This window comes from Caretta caretta, chromosome 5 (genome assembly GCF_965140235.1).
Source record: "Caretta caretta isolate rCarCar2 chromosome 5, rCarCar1.hap1, whole genome shotgun sequence".
Classification (NCBI taxonomy): Eukaryota; Metazoa; Chordata; order Testudines; family Cheloniidae; genus Caretta; species Caretta caretta.
In genome coordinates, this window is record NC_134210.1 from 41725969 (window position 1) to 41740474 (window position 14506).

General features: G+C 38.6%; 1 protein-coding gene across 1 annotated transcript in view; it reads right to left on the bottom strand.

Moving 5' to 3' along the window:
- Positions 1-14506, bottom strand: part of SREK1IP1 (SREK1 interacting protein 1) — a 33517-nt gene that overhangs the window by 9824 nt on the left and 9187 nt on the right. Inside the window, 2 exon segments of the mRNA XM_048850917.2 lie at positions 1273-1413; positions 4141-4188. Of these exon segments, the coding sequence (XP_048706874.1) occupies positions 1273-1413; positions 4141-4188 (189 nt within the window).

Sequence of the window (14506 nt, forward strand, 5' to 3'; positions counted from 1 at the left end):
GGTCCAAGCTTTTCTTTTGAAGTGTTCTAGCAATACAGAAGGCTATGTTGGAACTCATCTCTCTACCTCGCCTTCCTAATGTCATCAAAATAACCACCTCACAGAGTATGTTTACACTGCGGTTAGAGGTGACTGTAGCACATGCAGAGACACCCAAGCTAGCTTTAATCTTGCTAGAGTGAATACCAATAGCAGTGAAGTCACAGCAGCAAGGATTTCAGCATGGGCTAGTGCTCCCAGTTCGTACCCAGAGTCCCAGGTGTGCTTGCACATCCCATGCTGACACCTGTGCTGCTGTGGCTTCACCATACTAGTACTCACACTAGCTAGATTAAAGAGAGCTTGCGTATGTCTACACCTGCAGCACCGTGATTGCAGTGTAGACATGCACACAGATAGGGTTTTGATTAGGAAGTGGAGGCAGGGTCTAGAATGAGAGAGCAATAATAATGCAAATGAGTAAAAAATATTAAGAAAAGTGCATCAGGGTTGGTGTATCTAAAATACATGATCCGAGAATAACAAAGACTAACTGCAAAGTAACAGCAGAATATCATGCCCCAGCATTCCTAAATTGGGGGCTCATAGTATGCTAGAACAGACCCCATCCACCATCGGGGACCTTTTTGTAGGTTGAAACCTTAGCCCTCCTGCATCATCTTCTGATGAACTTGCGTACCTGTGGACTAACTAACCCCACCTGGTTTTGCTTCCTCTATAGAGGCTGAGCCTCATTTCCCCAAGACAGAGAGCGAGCAATTATCCCTCCAAATGTTAACTGTCAAATCAAAACTATTAGCTGCATTCAAACAAAATAATGCTTACGAATTCAAGAGAAGAAACAGACTGAACAAAGAAAAGCATTTAAAGAGGCATCATTTACTTGGGGGAAGGAGAGAGAAAAAGAGAATCATTTCAGTTTTATGCAATAAACAAAGGATAACATCAATGAAATAATGTATATTACTTTCCCCGCATTTGCACATTCCCAAACTCACAATCTTTTGGATTTAAGAACCTAAATGTAGACACCCATGCTTGAATATCTTGGTCAAATGTTTTTAAGTCGAAGCTTTTCTAATTTTTCCACAAGGTGTCAGGGGGTCTCTCAAATCTCTTTAGCCTGGAGCCATCCCATAAAAGCAATTTTTTTAGGTCACTGGATAAGATAGAGTAAAAAGGGAACTCTAAAGGAGTTAAATGACAGCTACCAGAGTTTAAATGAGATAGTTTCCCAATTTAGGATTATGCTCTGTTATTTAAAAAACTTACTCTTTTTCTCTGGTAAGGCCTGCAGTTTCCCCAGCTCTTCTTCCTCGCTGTCTTCACTGCTTGTACTGCTGACGTCTAAAACAATGTCTCTTTTGGGGTCCACCCGGAGAAAGTTTCTGCATTCAAATGTCAGATGACCAGCTGAATAAAAATCAAAAGAGTAAGCCACAAGCAGAAATACTTCAAATTATAAAATAATGTTAAAGAGTTACTGCTTTGTGCTGAGAAATATGCATTTTAGTATTACACAGATTTCATAAAAGGGATGGACTTTAATTTGGTTTGTCAGTGGAAAAATAAAGGAATATCACTTTGAAAAACTATTGCAAAGTTTGGGGCTGTGTACAGAGCAGAAATGTTTTTGTTTTAGGGAGAGAGAGTTCCAATTAGCATCTGGTGCCATTCCCATCAATTATCAATTTATTTTTAGAACCACTTCCCTCAAAGCTTTTGCATAGTCTTCTTCATTTTTTGTGAATGTGTCGCATACCCTTCCCTGAAGAACTGATTTGAAGGAAGGTGAAATGTTTTCCAAATTAAATTATTTTTTTTAAAAAGAGTGACATGTGAGAGTCTACTCCCTTCCAGTGACAAATTATATCTGCAGTAACCAAAGGTTATCAACTAAAAATGTGTACGTATACTATGTCATTCTTTATTTTCTAAAACATATGTGTGTGTCTGAGTTTCTAGTGCTTTACAGACACATTAGAAAAAAGGAATTTGAAGCTAGCTTACACTGAACTTATACTGAAACATGGGGATTGAACCAGAAAGACAGATGTGAGGTGGAAGCGACAGCTTGCCATTTAAAAATAAATAAATCTCAATATATTCTTTCTATGATCAGCTCAAAATCAAAATTCCAGGATAATGGTGAAATGAACTGTCTTATGACCTTCTCCCAATTACTGTAATAAGCGATAAACATTTCTAGCTTAGAGATAATAAATAGACTAATTCCTTTTTAATACAGTCAATATGAGAAATGCTATTCATTAAAGAACGCTTTGCAGCAGCAGTTATCTGTAGCAATGTGTATTTTTAAAAAATGCGGGGCCAAAAATCCTAAATTTGTATCCAGACAACAGAAACTCCTAACGCATCTGAAATAATGGACCTGGGGAAAAATGTGATAAAAGGGAGCTCCAAACCTATGATAACTTGTAAAGCTGTCAGCTGAAAACATAATTTAGCCCCATACAAAAGGGAAACCCTGCTGGAAGTCTCCACAGGAACCAGGCTAGTTACTGCTACAAACACAGCTTCTTCCCATCAAAGATAATCTTCTGAAGCCAAAGCAGTAGGGAACATTAAAACAGAATAGGTTACTTGGCTTTCCTAATTTCTTTCATATCCAGAAAGTTTACAACACTGCACTTATCAAACAATTAATTCTGTACTAACATCTAATTGCCTCGAGAGGCGTTGACAAGTAAAGGAACGCAGTGTCAAAACTTGCTGGAAGAAACTCTACCACCTCTCTCACCACGTAACCTTTTTCTAAATCAATTAAAAAATGGTTTGAAAGGTTTGTCAACAAAATGTTCATTAATAATTAAGGGAATAATTAATTACTTAAATAGTATCAAACATGTAATATGAGGATTTAGTATTAAAAACTATCTTTAAAAAAATTATCTGGTTTATAGTGTAATTCTGTGCTAAGATTTAAGAGAATAATCACTGAGCTCCCCATGCAACACAACATACAATGGAAACGATAAAGAACAGCTACAGCACTTGCAAGGTAGTGTCTTATGGTAGTGTCCTCCAAAGAGTGGGGCATGCAAAGGAACAGCTTTCTTGGGCAGGAAGGAGGGGAGGAAGAGCCACTGAATTGTTCTTTAGCGTCTCGGCTTTCAATAAAAAAAAAAAGAAAAAAAAAAAAGAAAGAGTGTATCTGGTATAGTGAAGAAAACATTCAAAACGTGAAATGATTGTAACCAATGCAAAAATTGTTGTTTGAACTTGCAGAGAGCCTGATACAACAGTTCTGAGATGTAAACTGCTCATTCATCAAAATGGGCAGGTCGAGGGATAGCTTAGTGGTTTGAGCATTGGCCTGCTTAAACCCAGGATTGTGAGCTCAATCCTGGAGGGAACCATTTAGGGATCTGGGGCAAAAATTAGGGATTGGTCCTGCTCTGAGCAGGGGGTTGGACTAGATGACCTCCTGAGGTCCCTTCCAACCCTGATATTCTATGAACATGGGTGCCAACTCAGATACCAATGAGGATACTTTAAAATGTCAAATTTGTTAGCCATTTCACTTCTCATTGAAGCATGTAGGAAAGTAGTAATATCTTATTATTAGTGCCCTACCAAATTCAGGTTCGTTTTGATCAAGTTCACAGTCAGAGGGTTTTAAATTTAGTCAGTTTCATGTTTTCAGATGTTTACATCTGAAATTTCACTGTGTTGTAACCCTGGAGGTCCCAACCCGAAAGGTACCCAGAGGTGGGTCTGTCCCCCCCACCCCTGAGCAGCCCTGTAGGTGAAGAGGAACTCCTGCCCCTCCCCAGCAGGGATTTGCAGCTAGAAGCCCCCGGCTGGGGCGCTCCCAGCAGCACAGGGGAGATCAGATTTCACAGGGAAGGGCTTATTTCACGGTCCATGACACATTTTTCATGGCCGTGAAATTGGTAGGTCCCTACTTATGAAGAGCTACACATGTGGGGATAGGGAGCCGACAAAAAAAAAAAAAGTATAAATTATGATAGGCAGGCTTTTAACAACAAACTGCAGAGGTGGTGTGTTTGTGTGGTGTGTGCGGGGACTGTTTCATTTTCCCGAAGAGATGGCTCAGCTTTCAAAAGTTTCTCTCAAACTGCACTCTGGGCATCTTTATATTGCCTTCATACTTACGATAGCCACACTTCTTGCATCCTGCCCTGATATTATCCTTATTTCCACCTGAAAACAAACAAACTTCCATTAATTTTGGGTGTTACTAATTAGAACTTAGTTTCTTTTTATCCTTTTTATTTGACTTGACACTGTGTTAAAGTACATACGCATTCTGCAGTGATTTATTCATTAGAGAATTCTGTTAGAAAACCTAATATCTGGTCTATTGTCCGGCTATGCCAGAAGGACAGGAGATACTGGATGTGTTTTAATAAGGCTGCAACTTTATTCCTAAATGTCTGGGAGTACCTGGCAGATAAAAGTTTACAGTGCAGATAATTCTCTAATTATTTACATACACCCGGAGACAGTGCTCCCTCTTACCTATCCTGGTCCCCACCAATCCCACTGCTGGGACCTCTCACCCCCTCCCCAAATAAGGGGGGCTGACTCCCTGTCGTACCAGCCCCTAAACACCCGTTTCCACTCCTTTAAAGAATACCTCCTTTAAATCTTTTCTCAATCTATTTCATCTGATCACTGTATCCATTCCCTATGGAGTATCTGCACTGGACATCTGCCACAAGGAGGCACCAGCAATTAGCTTGGCTACCTTCCCCCATATCTAGCCGGGTCCCCAGAAATCTACTGATGCCTTCTTCAATACCAGCCAAAAACACATCAGCATCTAAGTCTGCAGGTCAACCCCATTCACCCTGAATAACTCTTGCCCGATATGCTATGTAAGGATGAGAAATCACCAACTTCCTTATGCCATCTATGATTTTGGCCACCTCCCTCTTCTCAGACCTCCTACTCATGACAACCCATGTAGGCGTCGCAGCTTCCTGCCACATGCTGTGTCACAACATATCCAACCAAATAGTTTTTACTCCTGGGAAAAGTTCCAGGATCTGGCCCAAGTCCCTCTGAGTTCTGAACATTAAGTCCAACCCTTTACACATTCCTAAATCATTTCCCCCGAGGTGAATGACAATCGTATCTGGTGCTTGCACACAGGCCACCACGCTATCAGAAGGGGCATCAGCTGCTCCCATAACATGCACCTCCTTGCACACTTTTTACTTATTTTGGTAACCAAAAGCATTGAGCCATAATGTAAAGGGGAACAGAATACAATAGTGTTACATCATCTCCAAAGTCACTTTTCTACAGTGTATCCTATCACAGTAATCCTGATAGTCTATGTTAAAACAATTAGTGCCAAGTACTTTTACATAAATCCACTCTGAATTACTGGAATCATCTATTTTAATGATGTTTTGCATTTTATTTTTTTAGTTCTTTTCTTAAAGAATGGCAACAAATGAAAATCAGCCTACCATTAAAATGTGTTGATTACAACTACATATAGCCTTTAAACTAAATTTGGGGCTTCTCTTTGCTATCCAGGAGGACACACTATATCTATATATTTTTATTCAAGCAATTATATAGCTTAACTTACATTTAGAGTCTTAATTTTTACTTTTTTATTTTAGAAAATGGTGAATGATGCATGTCTTATTTACCAGATTTGTTCACTAATGATTTTTGTCAAGCTCTAGTTGGATAGATAATAAAATTCAACTAAGAATTTCCCAAAGCAGCATTTTTAATGAAATAAAACCACCTTAAATGTGCTGGATACATAGGGAAAAAAAAAAAGAAAAGGAGTACTTGTGGCACCTTAGAGACTAACCAATTTATTTGAGCATGAGCTTTCGTGAGCTACAGCTCACTTCATCAGATGTTTACCGTGGATACTGCAGCAGACTTTATATACACACAGAAATCATGAAACAATACCTCCTCCCACCCCACTGTCCTGCTGGTAATAGCTTATCTAAAGTGATCAACAGGTGGGCCATTTCCAGCACAAATCCAGGTTTTCTCACCCTCCACCCCCCCACACAAATTCACTCTCCTGCTGGTGCTAGCCCATCCAAAGTGACAACTCTTTACATAATCAAGTCGGGCTATTTCCTGCATAGATCAAGGTTTTCTCACATCCCCCCCACCCCCATACACACACAAACTCACTCTCCTGCTGGTAATAGCTCATCTAAACTGACCATTCTCCAAGTTTAAATCCAAGTTAAACCAGAACATCTGCGGGATTGATAGAGCCAGAAGAGTTCCCAGAAGTTACCTACTACAGGACAGGCCTAACAAAGAAAATAACAGAACGCCACTAGCCGTCACCTTCAGCCCCCAACTAAAACCCCTCCAACGCATTATTAAGGATCTACAACCTATCCTAAAGGATGACCCAACACTCTCACAAGTCTTGGGAGACAGGCCAGTCCTTGCCTACAGACAGCCCCGCAACCTGAAGCAAATACTCACCAACAACCACATACCACACAACAGAACCACTAACCCAGGAACTTATCCTTGCAACAAAGCCCGTTGCCAATTGTGCCCACATATCTATTCAGGGGACACCATCACAGGGCCTAATAACATCAGCCACACTATCAGAGGCTCGTTCACCTGCACATCCACCAATGTGATATATGCCATCATGTGCCAGCAATGCCCCTCTGCCATGTACATTGGTCAAACTGGACAGTCTCTACGTAAAAGAATAAATGGACACAAATCAGATGTCAAGAATTCTAACATTCATAAACCAGTCGGAGAACACTTCAATCTCTCTGGTCACGCAATCACAGACATGAAGGTCGCTATCTTAAAACAAAAAAACTTCAAATCCAGACTCCAGCGAGAAACTGCTGAATTGGAATTCGTTTGCAAATTGGATACTATTAATTTAGGCTTAAATAGAGACTGGGAGTGGCTAAGTCATTATGCAAGGTAGCCTGTTTCCTCTTGTTTTTTCCTAACCCCCCCCCGCAGATGTTCTGGTTTAACTTGGATTTAAACTTGGAGAATGGTCAGTTTAGATGAGCTATTACCAGCAGGAGAGTGAGTTTGTGTGTGTATGGGGGTGGGGGGGATGTGAGAAAACCTTGATCTATGCAGGAAATAGCCCGACTTGATTATGTAAAGAGTTGTCACTTTGGATGGGCTAGCACCAGCAGGAGAGTGAATTTGTGTGGGGGGGTGGAGGGTGAGAAAACCTGGATTTGTGCTGGAAATGGCCCACCTGTTGATCACTTTAGATAAGCTATTACCAGCAGGACAGTGGGGTGGGAGGAGGTATTGTTTCATGATTTCTGTGTGTATATAAAGTCTGCTGCAGTATCCACGGTAAACATCTGATGAAGTGAGCTGTAGCTCACGAAAGCTCATGCTCAAATAAATTGGTTAGTCTCTAAGGTGCCACAAGTACTCCTTTTCTTTTTGCGAATACAGACTAACACGGCTGTTCCTCTGAAACCAGGGAAAAAAAAGTTTATCATAATATCTTTTCCCTTTAAGGATACGTCTACACTGCAATTAAAAACCTGCAGCTGGCCTGTGCTCATTGGGCTCATGGGGCTTAAGGTAAAGGGCCGTTCAATAATCAGTGTAGCCATTCAGGCGTGGGCTGGAGCTGGGCTCTGCGCTGGAGCAAGGGGGCAGGGTTTCAGAGCTCAAGCTCTAGCCTGAACCCAAATGTAATGAAACAGCCCTTTACCCCAAACCCTGTGAGCCTTAGTCAGCTGGCACGAGCCAGTTAGGGGTTTTAAATTTCAGTTTAGACATACCCTTAAACGAACAAATTTATTAACCAAAGAACGTATTAGCTATAGTTAGTGAATTTAACTGATTGTTTCTGGTCGCCATTTCCTTCAAGATTTTAGAACAAGTATATAAGTAAATGAAGCATCAGTTAGGTAAGCTTACCTCATACTACATGATAAAGGCCTAATCCTTACTTAGCGGATAACCAATTAGCAATTAGTGCATAAATAGATGCATAAGTAATATATGAGCAATATATATGAAGATTCTGTATGCCTGCATAACTGAGTATGGTTATGACCTCTGTATAATGTTTTGAGATAGGACAGTGTGAACAAAGGTTCCTGGCAATGAATCGTAACATCTGGACATTCTGTTATTGAGTTTTTGGTGTGTCTAGGGAAAATGAGGGAAGTTTCTGTCAGATAACTAGAATTGATAGTTTTGTTATTGTTAAAAATTTAGAAAAACATGTTATATAATTTAGTGTGTAATCTGGATTATCATACAGGGTAGTAAATATTACCAAAGAGAAAAGGAGTGAATGGGCTAAAGAATGAGGAGTATTGATAAAAGGTGATATGTAATACTGTGTATAAAAGATCATATTGGGACCTGAGGTCTCTGTCTATCTGACAGACAATTCATTAGCCTGCTATCTTCCACCTGATCACTGAGGTGTGGCACTCTGTACCTGTGTGAATGAAGCCTGGACACTGGATTCAAGAACTCGGGGTTAGCAGCAGTCTCTCTGTTTCCTTTGGTTGTGAGTAAACCTGTGGGCCTTGCTGAATGGGGTTCTGAAATATCACTAAATAGTAGAGATCATCCTCTTACATCTTGTTTTTTGTTTATAGATTGGAAGAGGAAAACAAGCTTTCCTGCTTTTCCAGCTCCCACTAGGTTTCTTAACTTTGAATGAAGTAGTCATTGAACTGAACTAGTTGAAATAAACTGGAATGAAGAAAATACTCTCTCTGCAGTTACAGAAGAGGCTACTGCTGTCAAAAGCTGGTTTAGCAGTTCAACAAAAACTGGTTCCAGGTGCTTAGCCAGTGACTTCCACCAGTTCAGAGCTTTGACTTTCTTTAATACTTTATCAGGAAATGTACTGATTAATAGTATTTCTTGTATTTAGCCTAAATGATTTTAATAGATTATAATAAATGTAGGCTTTAACATAGATTGTCAATTAAAAATTAATTTTCAACAGATATATTTTTTAAACTATATCTGTACGTAAATTAAAAAAGTCTGATTTAAATCTAAAATCCAATTGAAATAAAAAAAATTTAAGAAAACACAGAACAGATTTTCATTCACCCTACAATCATTACAAATTATATAAAATTTGTCATGTGCACTCATGCATTAATTGTACATACGTATTTCCACAGAGACATACAAAATCTAAATTATGATTTCTAGACTGCGAGACAAACACAAACTAGGACTGTCAATTAATTGCAGTTAACTCACGTGATTAACTCAAAAAAATTAATTGCGATTAAAAAAATTAATCGCAGTTTTAATCGCACTGTTAAACAATAGAATATCAATTGAAATGTATTACATATTTTGGATGTTTTCTACATTTTCAAATATATTGATTTCAATTACAACACAGAATACAAGTGTACAGTGCTCACTTTATATTATTTTTTATTACAAATATTTGCACTGTAAAAATTATAAAGAAATACTATTTTTCAATTCACCACATACAAGTACTGTAGTGCAATCTCTTTATCATGAAAGTGCAACTTACAAATGTAGTTTCTTTTGTTACATAACTGCACTCAAAAACAAAACAAAACTTTAGAGCCTACAAGTCCACTCAGTCCTACTTCTTGTTCAGCCAATTGCGAAGAGAAACAAATATGTTTACATTTATGGCAGATAATGCTGCCCACTTCTTATTTACAAGGTCATCTGAAAGTGAGAACAGGTATGGTACCATTATAGCTGGCGTTGCAAGATATTTACATGCCAGATGTGCTAAAGATTCTTATGCCTCTTCATGCTATGGCCATCGTTCCAATGGACTGATGACGCTCGTTAAAGAATAATGTGTTAATTAAATTTGTGACTTAATTCCTTGGAGGAGAATTGTATGTCTCCTGTTGTTTTACCTACTTTCTGCCATCTATTTTATGTTATAGCAGTCTTGGTTGATGAACCCAGCACATATTGTTTGTTTTAAGGACATTTTCACGGCAAATCTGACAAAATGTAAAGAAGATACCAATGTGAAATTTCTAAAAAGATAGCTACAGCACTTGACCTAAAATTTAAGACTCTGAAGTGCCTTCCAAAATCTGAGAGGGATGAGGTGTGGAGCATGCTATCAGAAGTCTTAAAAGAGTAACACTCCAATGCGGAAACTACAGAACCTGAAAAACCAAAAAAGAAAATCAACCTTCTGCTGGTGGCATCTGACTCAGATGATGAAAATGAACATGCATCAGATTGTTATTGAGCAGAATCTATCATCAGCTTTGGATCGTTATTGAGCAGAACCTATCATCAGCATGGATGCATGTCCTCTGGAATAGTAGTTGAAGCATGAATATGAACATATGAATCTTTAGTGCATCTGGCACGTAATATCTTGCGATACGGATTACAACCATGCCATGTGAACTCCTGTTCTAATTTTCAGGTGACATTGTAAACAAGCCGGCAGCATTATCTCCTGCAAATGTAAACAAACTTGTTTGTCTGAGCGATTGGCTGAACAAGAAGTAGGACTGAGTGGATTTGTAGGCTCTAAAGTTTTACATTGTTTTATTTTTGAGTGCAGTTTTTTTTTGTGCATAATTCTACATTTGTAAGTTCAACTTTCATGATAAAGAGACTGCACTACAGTACTTATATTAGGTGAACTGAAAAATACAATTTCTTTTGTTTTTTACAGTGCAAATATTTGTAATCGAATATAAAGTGAGCACTGTACACTTTGTATTATGTGTTATAAATTGAAATCAATATATTTGAAAATGTAGAAAACATCCCAAAATATTTAAATAAATGGTATTCTATTATTGTTTGACAGCGCAACAAATTGCGATTAATTTTTTTTTAATCACTTGACAGCCCTAACACAAATTGTAAAAAAGTAAGTAGTCAGTAAATCAATACCTTAGCAACAGCTAGCCCTACAAATAAATTTTAAAATAACTTTGGAAGATTAAAGCAGAGTATTACCTGTTGAATTGTGTATTACTATATCCATAATATATCTCCTTATGTTATTATAACTTGTTAAGGTGCTACTAACTACATCAGGGGTGGAGGCAAGAATCCTCCACAACACCATCTTATGGAATTAACAAGTAATCCTTTTCAATGAATATATTTGAGAAAATTAAAATTACTTCCCCCAAGCTAAAAGAATATGGTGAGAACTAGTTTAAGAAAATTTAAATTAACTTCCCATTCTCCCGATAGTTCATACATTTGTTTAACTACAATATTTATGTGTGAAAATTCACCTTTTGCATTCCAATAAACAAACTTAACTCTGTCCCACAGATGTACTTATGAATTCTTTCAACATACTCATATATTAATGATGTATATGCTAAAGAAGACTATTATTTGAATCTGTAAGATGAATTTTTACACATCAGTATTGTATTAAATTATGAACTATCGGGGGAATAGAATATTTAAAGTTACATCAAATAGTTGTGACCATCCACACCCACTGAGAAACGACAAACTACTTTCAATCCACTCTGGGTCTCATCAGGAGGACAAGAGAAGTGAGGGAGAGAAGAAGTAGAGTGGTGCAAGAAGAACTTGTAGGTGTAAGAATTGGAGGGAGAAAAATGCAGAGAATGAAGATGGGGGAAGACTAGGAGAAAAGATCTATTGGGGCTGGAGATGAGAAAAGAGGGCAGATTTTGGGGAACAGGGATAGGAACCTTTTATGATATATCTACACTGCAATTAGACACCCGCGGCTGGCCCATGCCAGGCTTGTGGGGCTCCGGCTGAAGGGCTGTTTTTACTACCATGTAGCCTTGCGGGCTCAGGCTGGAGTCCAAGCTCTGGGACCCTGAGAGTTGGGAAGGTCCCAGAAGTCTACTTTGCAATTAAACAGCCCTGAAGCCCCAACCCAGAGAGCCCAAGTCAGCTGGCACAGGCCAGCTGTGGACTTTTCATTGCAGTGTAGACATACCTTTATATTCATATCAGTTCAATGCTAGGATTAAATGGGTTCTGAAACAGTGGTGATGAGGAGCAGAGGGGCAACCAACAAAAACACCGGAAGTGAAGAATGGAGTATACAGACAGAAGGAGAAAAAAAAAATTAATTAAAAAAAAAAAAAAAAGCCCTTATAGTTAAGATTGCCTCAGGACATACTCCACCCACCTAAATTCTTCAAAGCATGAAAAGAGGAGTGGGGAGTAGAAAGAAAAAAAGTCTCTGGCATTCCTTCCCACTTTCACACTCACCTATGGTGTTGTTGAAAACACTCTTCAGTGTGTCCTGAACCACCATCTCTAATAAATATATTACTTATGTCTTACTTATACCATATGTCGGCACATGGGTTCCACTACAGCAATCAGTTCATAGGGGTTTAGGAGTCTGCTACTGGCTTTCAGCTAATGGACCTACGGACAGATTTTTAAAGGTAGTTTGATATCTATGCAAGTTAGATGCCTAATTACCTTTAAAAATCTGGTCTCTACTCCTTTAGTTCAAGCAAATAATGGCTCCAGATTGAGGATCCAGCCTTCTGGGATTCAGTCCTTATGAACAATTCAACTAGGAATGTTGTATCAAAATAAAAGCTGTGTTATCTGTTAGCATGGGTTACACATTCCCCCTGGCCAGGAAAGCTCAACCTAAGCATTAAAGATGCATAATAATTCAAGTTTTCATACACATCTGCATGGACTGAACATAGAATCTCAGAATCTAAAAGCATAAAAAAACTCTACTGCTCGAACTAAAAGAGACTAGGTCCCTTAGTTCACAGACAATACACAACTCATAAACCTCTATATATGGAGACATGGTTAGCATGGGTTACATTGAGTCTTCTCTCCAGGGAACTTAAGCCAACTTCAGAAGTACAACATTCTGTTATCATAACTTATACAGTTGTCAGTTACACGACTGAACCTTTACACTTCCTCCCAGCATAACATCAGCTTACACAGCAGGACTTCACCTACACCGACGCAGGTTGCAGTGTGAAAGCGGCTTTGTCGGCATCTCCTGACGACAAAGCTAACACCACTTGCGGGGCTGGAAGCATTTTGTCAGCAAAAGTGCAGACAAAATATTGACAGAGAGCGTTCATACACACTGACGTTTAGTGACAAGGCTGTGTCGACACAGCCTTGTCGCAAAAGCTGCGTAGCGTAGACAAGCCCTCAGTATTTTCATGAGGTAACTGAACTGACATATTTCAGAGTGGTGGCCATGTTAGTCTGTATCAGCGAAAACAACGAGGAGTCCTTGTGAGACTTAGGACTCCACCTTAGAGACTAACAAATTTATTTGGGCATAAGCTTTTGCGGGCTAAAACTCACTTCTCACTGCAACTTGCGTCAGCAAAACTTTTGTCTTTCGCGGGGAGGGGGGGCTTTTTTAAGTACCCATGAAAGACGAAAGTTTTGTCGGCAATGTTGCAGTGTAGACAAGCCCTGAGAGATATCCTGTCCAATATCTGGAGTGTATTAGCTGAACAACTCCTTCCACAGGAAGGTGGTCATATTTTCTAAGAAAAAAACTGAACATGTATCATTTGTTCCCAAGCTTTCCTCCTAACACCGCTCCCTCACCCCATTATAATGGCACCACTTTGTTTTTTCAGGATTTCTATTTTAACAGGGGCAATTCAATTCTGACTCAAAACAGTTTTTAGAGGATTAATTTGACATTGAATTGACATAGGGCACCATAATGATACTTCTGCAGATTTAAAGTCCTATTATGTTAGGGAATAGGCCTACAAAGCTGTTACTAACACAAGAATTATTGGCACAATAAAGAATCCATAAGAACAATTACACTGGCTCTAAAGAAGCTGTTGCATCACAAATCCCTTCTTACAGATTTGGTAGATATCTATGTTAAGTTAAACCACAATGGACACTGAACATCTCAGGGGACTAGAAACAGAAACAGGTTTGGAAGGATCAGATTTTATTGGTCAACATCAATTTCATTATACACAAGCTGATGAAAAATATTTCCATTTATAACAGCTGAAATTTGCAGACAGGCAAAGAAAAATGCTGGCTGACAGCTTACTAGAATTTGATTTAAGGCTATTTACTTTGTATATTTTGGCAAGTGATGTTGACAATTTGTGTTTTTACAGTTATAAAGCTTTAACTTTCTGAATCTCAATGCCTACTGTTATTAAAAAAATGGTCTGATCCCCATAATTTCCCACCACTTTAAAATTTAAGTCAATGAAAACAGAAAAATTGCTTTAAAAAACCCACGAAACATCAATACCTGTAGAAACTATTTTAAAAAAATTCAAAATTCTGCCAAAGCTAGAGATATAGAACCTTTCAGTTCTAAGGATGCCACTTCACTAGTGAAGTGGTTCAATTCTGAATGACATTAATTACTGTTTGTGGTTTCTATTCAGCTCCAACTGAACAGGTGCCTAGTGTAAAAAAAAAACAGCGGATGAAAATTTCCATTAAATTTGCATAATTTATTAAATGCACCCTCAAAAAGTATGTCTAACACATTTTCCACTGACACCAACTG